This window comes from Heliangelus exortis, chromosome 7 (genome assembly GCF_036169615.1).
Source record: "Heliangelus exortis chromosome 7, bHelExo1.hap1, whole genome shotgun sequence".
Lineage (NCBI taxonomy): Eukaryota > Metazoa > Chordata > Aves > Apodiformes > Trochilidae > Heliangelus > Heliangelus exortis.
Window position 1 is genome coordinate 15,411,738 of NC_092428.1, and position 14,483 is coordinate 15,426,220.

The 14,483-nt window shown below is 54.2% G+C and overlaps 2 protein-coding genes across 4 annotated transcripts in view; one reads left to right on the top strand and one right to left on the bottom strand.

The window, feature by feature from the left end:
- Positions 1 to 5,385, top strand: part of CDH23 (cadherin related 23) — a 195,082-nt gene extending 189,697 nt beyond the window's left edge. Inside the window, exons 55-68 of one of the 2 annotated variants that reach the window (XM_071748993.1) lie at positions 126 to 236; positions 420 to 549; positions 734 to 997; positions 1,123 to 1,284; positions 1,390 to 1,646; positions 1,891 to 1,988; positions 2,079 to 2,199; positions 2,336 to 2,415; positions 2,711 to 2,751; positions 3,049 to 3,109; positions 3,412 to 3,541; positions 3,621 to 3,743; positions 3,924 to 4,037; positions 4,763 to 5,385. In XM_071748993.1, the coding sequence (XP_071605094.1) occupies positions 126 to 236; positions 420 to 549; positions 734 to 997; positions 1,123 to 1,284; positions 1,390 to 1,646; positions 1,891 to 1,988; positions 2,079 to 2,199; positions 2,336 to 2,415; positions 2,711 to 2,751; positions 3,049 to 3,109; positions 3,412 to 3,541; positions 3,621 to 3,743; positions 3,924 to 4,037; positions 4,763 to 5,089 (2,019 nt within the window). In that variant the 3' untranslated portion in view covers positions 5,090 to 5,385. The remainder of the gene's footprint in view (positions 1 to 125; positions 237 to 419; positions 550 to 733; positions 998 to 1,122; positions 1,285 to 1,389; positions 1,647 to 1,890; positions 1,989 to 2,078; positions 2,200 to 2,335; positions 2,416 to 2,710; positions 2,752 to 3,048; positions 3,110 to 3,411; positions 3,542 to 3,620; positions 3,744 to 3,923; positions 4,038 to 4,762) is intronic. The other variant, XM_071748992.1, reaches the window with a different exon arrangement.
- A 773-nt stretch (positions 5,386 to 6,158) lies between these two features.
- On the bottom strand, positions 6,159 to 14,122 carry LOC139798413 (prosaposin-like). Of its 2 annotated transcripts, XM_071749014.1 has the most exons (15): positions 13,989 to 14,122; positions 10,653 to 10,777; positions 10,316 to 10,390; positions 10,092 to 10,217; positions 9,721 to 9,909; positions 9,006 to 9,149; positions 8,836 to 8,892; positions 8,580 to 8,588; positions 8,355 to 8,462; positions 8,086 to 8,172; positions 7,790 to 7,973; positions 7,518 to 7,687; positions 7,340 to 7,420; positions 7,111 to 7,218; positions 6,159 to 7,019 (listed from the first exon to the last, which is right to left on the bottom strand). In XM_071749014.1, the coding sequence occupies exons 1-15, from the start codon at positions 14,047 to 14,049 to the stop codon at positions 6,984 to 6,986; spliced, it is 1,560 nt and encodes a 519-aa protein (XP_071605115.1). In that variant the 5' UTR covers positions 14,050 to 14,122; the 3' UTR covers positions 6,159 to 6,983. The 2 variants fall into 2 exon arrangements, with proteins under 2 accessions (XP_071605115.1, XP_071605116.1); XM_071749015.1 differs by lacking the exon at positions 8,580 to 8,588 and having other exon boundaries at positions 8,830 to 8,892.
- Between the last annotated feature and the right edge of the window lie 361 nt (positions 14,123 to 14,483).

Below are 14,483 nucleotides of genomic sequence, written 5' to 3' on the forward strand. Positions count from 1 at the left end.
CTACATCCTGGTGTGCCAGCTCCCAGTTACCTGCTAAATTCCCCCAAATATACTCCATCACCCTCAGTGATGTCTGCTGGCCCACGTGGCTTTGCCCAGGATGGCGCTTTTGCCTCTCTCCCCAGCTGATCATCGTGGCCTCTGACCAAGGCCAGCCAGCCTATGAGACCATGCAGCCCCTTCAGATCACCCTTGATGACATCGATGACAATGAACCTGTCTTCCTCAGGCCACCCGTAAGGCTGTGGGATGTAGGGGACAGCACAGGGAGGGTGCAGGGATGGGAATGGATGTGAGATGGAGCTCAGCATCACCATGGTGGGGAGTCCAGTGGGATTTGTCTACTTCTGGTCTTTGAAAGAAAAGAAAAATATCTTCTCAACACCCATAACTCTCATTTCTCCTGGGGTCTCTGGCAGAGGGACAGTCCCCAGTACCAGGCACTCTCTGTCCCCGAACACTCACTGCCCGGCACCGTGGTGGGGAACGTCACCGGTGCAGTGGATGCAGATGAGGGTTCCAACGCCATCGTCTACTACTTCATAGCAGGTGAGTGCTGAGCAGGGAGGGGATGGGCAGCACTGCACAACCCCACACACATGCACCCTTTGCCAGGGTCTCCATTGCTGCCATCAGCTCCTCTCTGTCTTTCTGACCTGGTCAGTGGGCGAGGTGACATTTCAAAAATGCTGAGCCCAAAGAGGACTAACAGGGGTCCCCTTTCTGCACCCAGCTGGGAACCAGGACAACAACTTCCAGCTGAGCCGGGAGGGGAAGCTGCAGGTCTTGCAAGACCTGGACCGGGAGAAGGAGCCCTGCTATTCCATCATTGTCAAAGCATCCAGCCAAAGGAACTGGTCCCCTCCCCAGGGCCCACAGACAGGCGGAGACCAGCTCTGGGACCTCAGCGAGGACCTGACCCTCCAGGAGGTGCGAATCTTCCTAGAGGACATCAATGACCAGTCCCCCCAGTTCACCAAGTCAGAGTACACGGCAGGTAAGGGATGCCAGGTGCTGGGCAGGCACCAGGAGCTGGAGATGCTCCAGGGAAAATCCAATCACATAGAAGGGGCAGTGAGTGCCAGCCCGAGCCCAGGTCTCAATCCCATCTCTGTCTTAAAGGAGTTGCAACTGATGCCAAGGTAGGATCAGAGCTGATCAGAGTGGTTGCAGTGGATGCTGATGTGGGCAATAACAGCCTGGTCCTGTACAGCATCCTGAGCATCCGATACATCAAGCAGCACTCCAACGACTCTGAAGAGGTGGCCAACATCTTCACCATTGGTGAGTAGACCCGCAGGCTGCAGGAGCACAGGGCCATGGCCAGACACAACCAAAGACCATGACCATGGTCAACTAATCCCGGGCTTGTGACCATTCTTCCTCCAGGAACTCTTGATGGGATCCTGCGAACCTTTGACCTCTTCACGGCCTACAGCCCTGGCTACTTTGTGGTGGACATCATGGCCTCTGACCTGGTGGGTCACAATGACACGGCCATTGTGGGGATTTACATCCTGCGGGATGACCAGCGGGTCAAAATCATCATCAATGAGATCCCCGACAAAGTCAGGCAGTTTGAGGAAGAGTTCATCAGCCTGCTCTCCAACATCACGGGTGCCACTGTCAACACAGATGATGTGCAGGTAACCATCCACCTCTGAGACTGCTTCAAGGGGTAGGTAATCTTCCACATGCTACTTGGGAGGTCTCCTTTGAGGGTGCCCTGTCTGCATAAGGCACCCTGGAGTTCTGAAGATGGGGGGTCAAAGAGGTCCAGACCAACACCATGCCAGGCTTGAGGGTCTCTTGTAACATGAGCACACTGCAGGGCATGCCTGGGAGGTGTTCCATGTGGAGACACCTCTCCCACACACTGTCTCTCCCCAGTTTCATGTGGACAAGAAAGGTCGGGTGAACTTTGCACAGACAGAGTTGCTGATCCACGTGGTGAACAGGGAGACCAACCGCATCCTGGATGTGGACCGGTATGTCACCTGCTCTGTCACCCAGCCCATCATCTGACCCACCAAGTTCTCATTAATATCAAGATGGCCGAGCACCCCTTCTCTTCCCAGGGTGATTCAGATGATAGACGAGAACAAGGAGCAGCTGAGGAACCTCTTCAGGAACTACAACGTGCTGGATGTGCAGCCTGCCATCACTGCCCGGGCCCCCGATGACCTCTCAGTTCTTCAGGTAATGGCCCAACTGGGGCTGCAGATTGCTATTGCTTCCAGGTGGTCCCTTCCCATCCCAAATAACTGGGGCAGGTGCCAACCACTAGGCACTGGCTCCATTCCTGGGGTTGCCATGACCCCTCTGTCTCTCCCAGATGGCAATCATTGTGCTGGCTGTCCTGCTCTTCCTGGCTGCCATGCTCTTCATCTTCATGAACTGGTACTACCGCACAGTGTGAGTAATGCTCAGGCTCTGCCCCACCAGCCGCAGTGTCCCCAGGGGCCAGGAGGACCCTGTGTGGCTGTGCCAGCAAGGCACAGGGGGCACACAAAGCATCCCAACACCTGTAGTAAGACTCAGCCTGGGCGCATATTTTTTCCCTCTTCCCCCAAAATATAATGGTTTTAATATCGATACCAAGCTCAATGTCCTAATAGATCCAGGAGCTGTTTGCCAGGCCATTGCAGAGCTGTGTCCCCCACTTGTTTTCAGCATCTTCTTTACTTTTTTTTACTGATTTCCTTCACAGGCACAAAAGGAAGCTGAAAGCCATAGTGGCTGGCTCCACCGGTGAGCAGTGTTGGGGGTTTCAGCTTGCATGAACAGCGTAGGGAGGAGGGGGGAGGACACAGGAGAGATGGGGGGTGGGGACTGTAAACCAGAAGTCACCCTGTCCGATGAGGTGTGGTGGTGGGAGGCTTTTCCAATCATCCAGCCTCCACATTATCCCTCTGAGGTGCTTGTTCGGTCACTGAGTTGCCCTCCCTGACAAAGAAGTTTTCCCAGTGCCCACAGCTAGGCTGGTTTGGTGCTCAGCCCACTAAGACACCACTCCATAACCTGTCCTCCTCCCCCGGCCTTTTGCAGGGAACAGAGGTTTCATGGACATCATGGACATGCCGAACACCAACAAGTACTCCTTCGATGGGTGAGTTGTCCCCTCTGCTCCCCAGTTTGCCACTTAACATGACATGTTGTGGCATCACAGGCTGCTCCCAAGAGAGCAAAGCCAACAGACCTCCTGCTTTCTCCTGGGACTCTATGCTTGCCAGTGCTGGCCAGGCTTTGGGTAAGTAGAGATGATGGAGGGGTGCAACCACACATATGGATCATGAGCAGCCAAATTCACTGTTGCACGGAGATGGAGAAGGCAGCACAACCTTCCCATGCAGGCTCTTGATGGGGTTGGGGATGCTGCCAGGGTTTCAGCTGCCTGTCTCCCTTCCTCAGGGCCAACCCGGTGTGGCTGGACCCGTTCTGCAGGAACATGGAGCTGGCAGCACAGGCAGAGCACGAGGACGACCTGCCGGAGAATCTGAGCGAGATCACTGACCTCTGGAACAGCCCTGCCCGCACCCACGTGAGCCACGGCCCTCACTGGGACACCTCCCCATGCCCAACGCCCACGCCACCTCCTCAGCTGCTCTCTCCTCCCACAGGGGACCTTTGGGAGAGAGCCCTCCGCAGCCAAGCCCGAGGATGACCGCTACCTGCGGGCAGCCATCCAGGAATATGACAACATTGCCAAGCTGGGGCAGATCATGCGGGAGGGACCCATCAAGGTGAGTGGTAAATGCCTGCATCCTCCTCTGAGAGGTCTTCTTCAAACCACTCTGGCTTCCAGGTTCATAGCTGCTGTGCCAGAGGGCAATGTTGTTCCAAAAAATTCTATGCTGCGGTTAGCTTCCTGCCCACCAGCTCATCTCCCTTGTGTAACCCATCCTCTCTCCCCCTCCACCCAGGGGTCTCTCTTGAAGGTGGTCCTGGATGATTACATGCGCTTGAAAAAACTCTTTGCCCAGCGGATGGTGCATAAGGCCACCTCCAGTCAGGGGGACCGCTCCTCGGTCTCGGAGGTAGACGGAGTGTGCATGGGCATGGGGAGATGCTTGCTGTGCCCTCTAGGATGCAGTGTCTTCCCAGCTCCAGTTCTGGTGACCCCTTGTGTTTCCTATGATCTTCTTCTCCCTCGGTCTCTCCCAGCTCATCAGAGCAGCCGCTTCACTGAGGCTGGCCAAGAAGCTGCAGGTCCCTGCCCACTTGTGGGGTCTTCTTCCTTCCCCTCTGCTCCTCTCAGCTTATCAACCCAGCAGATTGTTGAAGAAAAAGATGGGGTTGAAAGGTTTAATGAGGGAGAGAAGAAGCAGCTCCTCTTGCAGATTTCTTCTGCAAGATGGGGGAAAAAAATGGGGCAGAGTGGAAGAGAGCAGTTGGATGGGAGACACCTTTCAGCCTTTCTGCCGCCGTCTCTTCACCCTTATCCTCCTCCAGTCTGTCTAGCTTTCCCTCAATTTCTTTCCTTCTCTGCCTCCTGTCCTACCACACTCATACATACCCAGATCCCAACCCAGGGCCAAACCCCTCCTTGGCCACTATGGGGGCTGCTACTGGACTCACCACCCAGCCAGCAGCCAGTGCCTGGGCCAGGGCACCCCCAGCAAGTGATCCAGCTGGAGATCATCCTGCTGCAGTTTCTCCAGAAGAGGAAGGTTCTGTCCCTCCTGCTGAGCTCTCGTGTAGCGGGAGGTTCAGGGGCTTTGGCCATGGCAGTGATTCCCACCCTTCCATGGACCTTTTGCAGCTGATCCAGAAGGAGCTGGAGGAGGAAGAGGGGGAGCACAGCCCCGGCCAGGGCAGTCTCCGCTTCCAACACAAGCAGCCGGTGGAGCTGAAAGGCCCCGATGGCATCCACGTGGTGCACGGCAGCACGGGCACACTGCTGGCCTCCGACCTCAACAGCTTGCCCGAGGATGACCAGAAGGTGCTGGGGCGCTCGCTGGAGACTCTGACAGCTGACTGTGGGGGCTACGGCGACCACAACGCCCGCACAGAGTCAGCCAAATCCACCCCCCTGCACAAGATGCGGGAAGTTATCATGGAGAGCCCGCTGGAGATCACCGAGTTATGACCAGCGGTGGTGGTGGTGGTGCTCCTCTAGGCAAACCGGGGCCGGCGGGGAGAAAGCACAGAGCAGGGGGGCCATGGCAGTGGGGCTGGAGACACCCCAAGAGCAGTGCTTGGCCCCCCCTTCCCCTGCAGAAGAAGTCCAGGTCAACTGGGGCAGTTTGCTCCAGCAGCCTCGGAGAGCTTGGCCCCGGGAAAGGGCTCTCAGGACTGGTTTGTTTTGACTCACCTGTCATTTACCCATGAATGCATTAAATTTTGGTTTTTTTATTTTTTCTTATTAAAAAAATGTTCTGTTTTGTTTTTTTAAAAAAAAATTAAAATTAAAAAAAAATTTAAAAATAAAAAAAAAAAAAAAAAAGAAAAGAAAAAAAGAAAGAAATAAAAGCTAAACAAATCAAACAAGTCCAGGCTGGAAAGGGGTGAAGGTGCAGCAAAGGTGTGGATGATGCTGTGCCACTACAGCAGCCCCAGGTGCAGGCTGGGGACAAGCAGCAGCCATCGCACCTCAACCACAGGGAAGGACTGGGCCGGTGCGAGCCAAGTCCATTTGGCATTAACATCACCTTTCCAGGAAGGAAAGACCAAAAAAAAAAAAAAACCACCAAAAAACAAACAAAAAAAATCCCACCCCACCAAACCAAACTGAAGACATTTCTCCATTTTGCTGGCTTTACTGAAATATGTTGCGTTGTCAGAAAAAGAGCAAGACTGACAGTAACTGGGGGCTTCTGGCTGTGGAGTGCTGCTCGTGCGTGTCTTTTATGCCCTTTTCTTCCTACTTCTCTCGTTCTGGGGTTTGTTCATTTGGGCGGGGGGATTTGTTTCCAGTTGTAACCTTGTGGAGAATTTCGGGCACAGTCTGTTACGGGACTCGGAAATATACTGTCTATGGCTTTGGGTATCCTGGCTGTTGTCCTTCCTCCCCGCCTTCATCACACCCTAACCACCTTTCCTTTTTCCCTCCATCCATCACCTTCAGAAGGTGCTGGTTGTTGCTTTCTCCCCCCACCACCCTAACCCCACTTTGACAGCCCCCCCAAGATGAGGAGGAGGGAGAAGAACCAGTCAGACCCACGGGAAGTCTTTATTTGTGGTGAGATGCTCCCGTGCACACTCAAGACCGAGCACCTCGGGCATCCCCCCTCACCTTGCCACCACAGCTGGGTTGGCACAGGACATTCCCCCCCTCTGCCAGGCACATGTATGTGAAAAGAAATCTACACCCCCCACCCCCCTCCAGACTCCCTTATTTTTTTCTTAGGGGAATAGTTAAAATATACATATCTGCCCTCCAGCAACCAGCTGGATGAAAAATCAGTGTACTGCAAATGTCATTGCAGCTGAATTCAGTTCAGTTTGATTCTTTAACTGGTGACCAGGGGAAAAATAAAATAAAATAAGGTAAAAAAATCACCCCAAATGGAAGAGAAAAGGGAGCAAAACCAGCAAAGGATGGTTGTCCCAGAACCTGCAGTGTGACAGTGTTGGGAGCCAGGGGTCAGCATCTGGGCAGCAGAAGCCCTCCCAGCCCATGATGGCTCCATGTTGCAGAGTCTGGACTTTCTGAGAAGTTCAGGGTAGGATGGGGATGAGACGGTGAAGACGGGCATGAGAAGGGATGGCAGAATTTTGTAGTTGACCTGACAGAAGTCAAGGCTGAACTCCCCCCCATCCTGAAAATACTAATGAGTCCCTTAACCTGATTTGGAAATCCAAGCCCCAGGGGTGAAAAAGGAGGCGGAGGAAACTGTGGCACCCCACAACCCCACCAGGAGGTGAGGCCACTGGGCTCGTGCCATTGCCATCCACCAGCACAGGTGCATCCCAAGGGAAGGGAGTCCGGGATCCTGACCCAAAACAGCAGAGCAAGCCCCGGATGGGCAAGGACATAGTTCCTAGTTCCATAGGTGACGTCGACAGTGCTCAACAGCCTATGGGAGAGATAGGGAAGGATGGAAGGGGGAAGGCAGGGACCCCCCAGCACCCTGCTGACTTGGGGGAGAGGATGTGGCTGACACTTACGTGGCACTCAACGGCAGTAGCCATGTTCTTGCACCAGTACTTTGGGCCCCAGGCGCAGGCGTCCGTGCCCAGCAGATCCTCCTTGGGTGTTTCACAGGCTTTTATTTTCTGCATTGTAAAGGAAAAATGTGGGAGGAAGGAGGAAAAAAAAAACCCAAACAAACACAACCCCCATTTGGCCTTTGACCCCACTGAGGCTTGGCTAAAAGAAGCCCAGAAGGATGCTTACTGTGCAGACAAAGTTGGGGTCCATCATCTGCACAAAGAGCCGCACAGCTGCCGGCTCATACTGCAGCACCAGCGCCTCGCACTGCAGGGGGAAGAGAGGGGGTGAGCCCGGCACAGGGGGGCCCTGGGGTGGGGGGGGGTGTCCCAGCCCCCAGCCCCTCCCACCCTCTCCATCTCACCTTGTCTGTGAGGGGGGTGGGCAGCAGCTCACAGCCCTTCTCCAGCACATCACCCAACTCTGCCAGCGTCTCATTCTTCAGCAGCTCGTTATCAAAATAGGTGATGACGATCTGGCAGACATTGCAGAAGGCCCCTGCACCCACCGCCAGCTGCTCCAGTGCTGAAGCCCCTGGCAGGTAGGTGGGAAACCATTAGTACACACACACACACACACACAGAGCACCCTGGGGACTCAGTATTTGGTGGGGGCACCTGGGTGCCTCTGTGTCACCTGAGCGGGGTTCGCCATGCCGGGGGCAGCAGCGCAGCATGGTGCAGACAGCAGCTGGGTCAGTGGCCTCCAGCAGCATGATGACCACAGCTTTGCCATAGGAATCCACAAAATCCTTGCACTGCCCGATGACGCCATGGGGCAGCATGTAGCACACCTTCTCAATGTCATTCACCAATTGCTCCTGCCAGTAGAAGGAGGTGGGGGGATAGGAAGACCACACAAACACACATTCCTTGATTCCCCTTCCCTTTTCTCAGCTCCCCCATCCCCAGATGGCTGCAGCACGGTCTCACCTCTGTCACGTTGTTCTCCAGGAGGCTCTCGGCTGCCTTCACAGCAAACTGGCACACCTCACACAGCGGTGTAGTCCCCTCCCAGTCCTGCTGGGACAAAGAGCTGAGACACCGAGCCCCCCAGATCCCACCCCATTTCACCCCACCATCAACCTCCCCCCAAAAAGACATTCCCTACCTCAGACAAATGGGGGTGCTAGAGGGAAAAAAATGTAAAATAAGGCTTCCCCTTACCAGCGTTTTGATTTCAAGGGCAAGGCCTCACTTACCCCCAGAGTGGTCAAGACTTGCATCATCTTCTCAGTGATCAGCGTGTGGAGGGGCAGTGCTGAGGTGGAGGAGCAGAGACCCAGCTGTCCACACAGCTCCATTGGGTCCTGGGGAGAGGAAGGCCCCAAATCAGGTGGGCCTCACCCCCTGGGGAGGGTGAGCCTGTGCCCCCCCAGATCCCAAGGAGAGGGATATCAGCTTGTTGGGAAACAGGTCTCACTTACCTCAGCCTGCTGCCGGTGGAAAATGGAAAGAACAAAAATAGAAATGAAAAAAGAAATAATTAAAGCGGTTGCAAGTTAGAGGGAGGGAAATTTTTTTTAATTGTGGGGGTTTTTTTAAGTTTGTAGATAAGAAGCAGTGGATTTAATTTAAAAAAAAAAAAAAAAAAAAAAAAAAAAAGTCTGCATTTGCTAACAATGTCCTCTCAGCATCCCCAGCATCACCCACCCATCCTCAAGGACCCATTTTCACCCTTACCATGTACTGCAGCAGCTGGGTGGCCGTGTCTGCGTACTCAGCCAGGTAGTGCTTGCACTGTTGGGGGGGACATGACAAACAGCATCAGAACCCAAGGGGGACACCCCTCCACCCTGCCTCCACCCCCACAGCCCCCCAAAGGTGTGCAGCTGCCAAAGATGTGCCCTTACCCGTTGTGCCAGGTGGGGGGCCAGGCCCTTGCACACCCACTCGGTGTGGGCCGCCAACCCCCCGGAAAAGGCAGATTTGGTCCCCAGCCCCAGCTGCAGGGCTGCCACCAGCTGCAGGCAGTCCCCGCACACCTCTTCCATCTCCTGTGGGATGACAAGGACACATCAGTACCCCTTCAAATAAATCTAAGCTCTCTCCAGCCCTGACCTGGATTTGCAGGGCTGGGATTTAAATGCCAGTAGCAAACTGAGGCAGCACCTTTTACAAGGGCATGGAGTGATAGAATGAGGGGAGGAAACAGTTTCAAACTGGAAGAGGGGATGTTTGAATCAGTCATCAGAAAGAAATTCTTCAGTGCAAGGCGACAACACACTGGCCCAGGTTGCCATGAGAAGCTGTGGTTGCCCCATCCCTGGAAGTGTTCAAGGCCAGGTTGAACAGGGTTTGGAGTAACTTGATCCGGTGGATATGACCATGACCATGCAAAGGGGTTGGAACTAGATGGTCTTTAAAGTCCCTTCCAACTCAAACCATGTAATAATTTGATCTCTCTGGTGTCATCCCCTGGCCCTGCATCCTGCAATATCCTGGCCCCGAATTGCTGAGACCCCATTACATTCAATATATTTTGTTTAATTATCATTAAGTAGATTATGCGTAGGCGATTCTTGTCCTTAAGCAACAGGGATGTCATTGGTGCCTGTGCTGCTGTACCTGAGCTTGGCCACGAGGCAGGTCCTGAGGATTGAGCAGGAGGGGCACATTGGCAATGAAGGGGCTGAACAGGTCAACAAAGTCCTGAGCAGGGGCCGGTGGTGGCTTCTGGAACTTCAGGGCACCCCCCGTAGGGCTGTCCTCAGGCTGACACAGCTTGATGGTCCCACACACCACCTTCGGGTCTGACTGGGGGAACAAAAGAGTGGCAGCTTGGGGCCACAACTGCCCCATCTCCCAGCCTCCTCCTATCCCCAGGTAATTTCCATCCCCATTTCCTCCCCACAGAGGTTTTTTCCAAGAGCCCCCAGGACACCCCCAATCCACAAAGAAAGGCAAACCCAGGGGGTGAGGGGTCCCCTGTCAGTTACCAGCACTTGCTTGCCCAGCTGGGTGAGGATGAGGATGCCGGTATCTACCATCTTCTTACACTTGACAGACCAGTCCTGGAAGGGCAGGTACTGGCACCTCTTATCCAAGAAGAGACGCAGCTTTTCCTAGGTGACAAGGGGAGAGCTTAGGACTGGGCTGGCCCTGTGGTGTAGGGAGGGTGGACACACCAGCCCCACACACCCTTCTCTGGGCTGTGACCCACCTCAGTACGGTTGTCCTGCAGGATCTTGCCCACTACAGAGACTGCCACCTGGCACAAATGACATGGGACCCCCTTCTGCCAAGAGAGGGAATGTGTTGGGACGCTGCCACATCACCTGAACCCACCAATTGCTCCCCAAATCCCAACCCTCCAACCCAAAAGCACCCCACCAAAGGGGATTTGGCAATACCCAGGGACACCCATCATTTTTTGCCACTCACTCTACAGACCTGTCGCTGCCTGAGAACATCAGCTGCTGTCCAGGCTGGGATTCTGCCCACCCAGGGCCCACATTTTTGGGGCAAGATCACTCCACCCTCCCTCCCAGCACGGTTACCCCCAGAGCCTGGTCCCAGACGGTGACCCGGCACAGCTGAAGTGCCCCACACTTGGCCGCCGTCGCCACGTCGCGACACCAGTCCTCCAGCCGCTCGCCGCATTCATGGAGGGGGATGGCCGTGGCTGCCAGGGGAAGAGGAGAACATCAGCCCTTCCCAGGGCACCCTGAGATCATCTCTGGGGCACAGCACCCTGACCCCAAGCCCAGGGCAATGCTCCTCACCCTCCAACCTTATTTCACCTTCAGCTTTCATAATGCTGGTGGCACGGCTGGTTTTTAGAAATCACTTTTTAAGCCCAGCACTGCCTGCCACCAGCTTTTCCAAAAGGATGTCGCAGCAGCAGTAAAGCCAAAGGCAATTTAGGGGGATCATCCTCAGCCTCGAGGCACACATCAACACGCTGTGGGGCGGCTGCTTAAAAACCCAGCAGTAAATATTGCAAAATAAGCAAACTGGGGGTGCAAGAGCTCAACTCGGCAGCCACACCACAGATCCCAGTGATGATTGAGCAACAACACTTTTGGGTGGGTTTTTTTTTTTCCTTTCCATTTCCTCCCAACGCCAGCATTTTCTCCTGGGTATAAATCCCCAGGGCAGCAGCGGTGGTATCGCCCAGCCCAGGCAGTGCAGTGGTGTGGCACAACACCGGGGGTTTAATTGCCACCTTGGTGTGCCAGGATTCATTTACGATTGGGCTGAGTGTTTGTTCCCATCCTGCACCCACCCAGGATGTGGCTGGGATGGGGGGGAAGGCAAGGAGCCAGCAGGACCAAAGCTCTTCACTACCCTTCTTCAGCCAGGAGAGGCTTCAGAGCGTTGGGGTCACATGGACAGACAGATCAGATCCTGCTGTATTCCCTCTTGCAGCTGGCGTTTCCAATCAAAGCATTCCTGCCCCCAGAGCGACTGCACCCAGCTTTTTTCCATCCATAAAATTTTGCACAGCAGGGATATAAAGCCAAAGGCAGACACTGCTCCTTCCACCCATCTTGCTCTTAGCATGTTTTCCCCCCAAAGCTGCTGCTTTTCCTGCACACCAGACTCTGGAAACACCTTCAGCTCATCTGCCTCATCCGGGGCAATGGCTCCAGAGGCCCCAGGAGGCCAGTTGATGTCTACTGAGCCTCCCTGAGCCCACTGCCCCAGCCTCACCTGCTCCCCAAAGTGCTGGCACAGCTTGGCAGGTGCTGGGTGGGGTTTCAGCCCCGATTACCCCATCGGGCTGACAGGGCAGGATCCAGCCCCAGGGCAGGGTGAGTCCCCCCTGGTTTCCCATGCCCAGCTTCCCACACACCTCCCCAGCAACATGAGGCCACGGTCGCTGCATCAGCTAAGTGAGATATATTTCTTTTAACCCCAGTGCTTGCATCAAGGCAAACAGGAATGGCCAGTCAGCAGGAGGATGAAGGGCCCAGCACAAAAAAAAAAAAAACAAAACAAAAAAAAAGAGGGGAAAAAAAAAAGGAAAAAGAAAAGGAAAAAAAAAAAAAGGAAAAAAAAAAAAGCAAGAGAGAAGGCAACAACCCATAGCTTCATTCTGAGCCCATCCTGCCTGAGCCACAGGCACAAGCATCTCTCACAGCCCCACGCTGGAAACCAAACCAGTGGCATAAGGATGTTGCTGGCTATGCACTGGGGGGATTTCACTGGTGTAAAGGGTGAGTTGGACCTGCACCTCTCTGGCTTATGGTGGCTCTCATCTTGGCATTTACACCTCGTTCTGCTCAATCTGAAACTCAGACAATGAGTGTTGGGCAGGAAAAGTAATTAATAACAATAATAATGCCTATTTGCTGAGAGCAGAGGAAGCTTCCTGGGGCAGAAAGCATCTCCACAGGGCAAGAAACCAGAGCCCCATGGGCTCTCCTCCATATTTCAAAGCCATGTCAGAGCCCTCTTGTGCTGACTGGCAGCAGGATACTGGACAATCTATTTTCAGCAAATCCCCCGCACAGAGCCTGGGACAAAGCAGGGATGCTCCCACCCCCCCGTGGTGGCCCCCTGCCAGCCTCTGGTGGCCCACCCCCAGCTGCCAGACCTCTGTGATGGGGTGGGCTTTGCTGAGGGGGGGGGGGACCCAAGCACCTTGCTCCAGCTGGAGCAGGGCTGTGCCGGCATTGTGCCGGCTGAGCCAGCCGAGCCTGGTGAGCAGGTTGTGATGCAAACCCTGGGGGTGGTGGCGTGGGCCTCAGCGCCCCAGTTCCCGGCTAGAGTGCACACCCCTGTTGGAGAAAAAACACAAAGCCACTCTTCCCAGCATCAAAATCCTTCCCGATTTTGCAGGCTCATGGTCCTACAGCACCCCCAAGATGCTTCCAGTTTCCAGGGCCAGCATCACACCAAGGAGGAACGGGCTGAGCATGGGTGAATTTCCTGGCTGGGCCTGTTGCCAGCTGGAGCACCTCAGCACATCCTGCCCACCTCAGCACATCCTCCCCACCACCAGGACACGCATACACAGGCACAGCTCCTCCACCACAGAGCCAGTGCCTGGGGAGGTCTCATTAGAGGAGCCAGATGGGCCAAGCCTGGGGCAATTAGGACATAAAAGGGGTTCTTTCCTCTAAAAGGATTAGATTTTTTTTTTTTTTTCCTACAACAGCAGCTTCCTTGAGAAAGTTTCTTCTGGAATAGCCTGTTTGCCCTGAAGCATGGGCCAGGGGTGGGAAACAGGCTCTTCCAAACCTGTTTCCTGGGGGTGAGGGGGGAGGATGAGGCAGCTCCTCACTCTTACGGGGGGGAAATATCTAAGAGAGATGTATGAGCTCATCCACAGGAGGATTTGCTCACAGATGGTCAAAGCAAAGGTCTCCAAAGGTGCTGTGGTATTACTCCATCACCCTCCCCAGACAGGGAAGAGGTTTCCTACCTCTTGGGAAGCCCCTACAGCTAGGGGCACCTCCAGGTGACACTGTGCAAGGATAACCAAGTGGTTTCCCCCAGCTCACACATACACAGCCAGGTCCCATTGTCAAGGGCAGCAGAAAAGGTAGTGATCTTCCCCTCCTTGCTGCGTAGACAACCCATCAGCTGGCCTCCCTCTTTCCATACCCTGACACCATCCAAATTCCCATTGTCCAGAGAAAGGAGGCAGCAAATCACTCTTTGACCCAAGATCACCTCTAAAGGCAGAAGTCACGTTTGTATCCAGGCAGGCAGGACATAAAGCAGGCAGTGGTGGTGCCTGTCCCAGCTCTCCCCTGCTATAATTCCACCACAGAATAATGAGGAAGCATGCTATGGAGCTTAAATATTACAGCTGGGAATGTTCCGTGGGATCCAGAGCAGTTTTCTGGGCTCTCCTCAAGTCCTACCCCCAGGCCTGGCCTTACCTTGGTAGGAGCCCAGGCACAAAGAAAGGATCAGCACCCAACCACTCCATTTGCTCTCCATGTTCTTCCAAAGATAGTCCTCAGTGGCTGGTTCCTCTCCTGTGCTGCTCCCAGTCTGAGGAATCGTGGATGGGTTGGGAGAAGTAGTGAGAACCCACACCTACGCAGGGCAATTACCACACCCCTCTCATTACACCTTGATTATAAAATCATCTCCAGCCTGCACTGGGAGGGACGGACCAGAGCCAGGCAGGTATTCCCAGGAAGACAAAACCAGCCCTGAACCTGCTGCTCAACACTAACCTCACCATTCCTGGCTAGAAGGTGGGCACAGCAGGTGGAAACTGTCCTGGTGCCATGGGGCATAGCTGTTTTATGAATTAAAAAGCGTTATCCCTAAAAAAAAAAAAAAAATTTAATAAAAGATGAGCAATACATATCACAGAGACCTGAAAATTAATGATGTGTTCAGAGGCAGCCAAGTAGTTTGCTTAC

Coding starts and splice junctions, on each gene's coding strand:
- LOC139798413 (XM_071749014.1), bottom strand. CDS start 14,049: ATGGAGAGCAAATGGAGTGGTTGGGTGCTGATCCTTTCTTTGTGCCTG. Junction 7,974..8,085: donor TGGAGAACAACGTGACAGAG/GTGAGACCGTGC, acceptor TTCTACTGGCAG/GAGCAATTGGTGAATGACAT. Junction 7,421..7,517: donor CCACCCCCCTCACAGACAAG/GTGAGATGGAGA, acceptor TTCCCCCTGCAG/TGCGAGGCGCTGGTGCTGCA.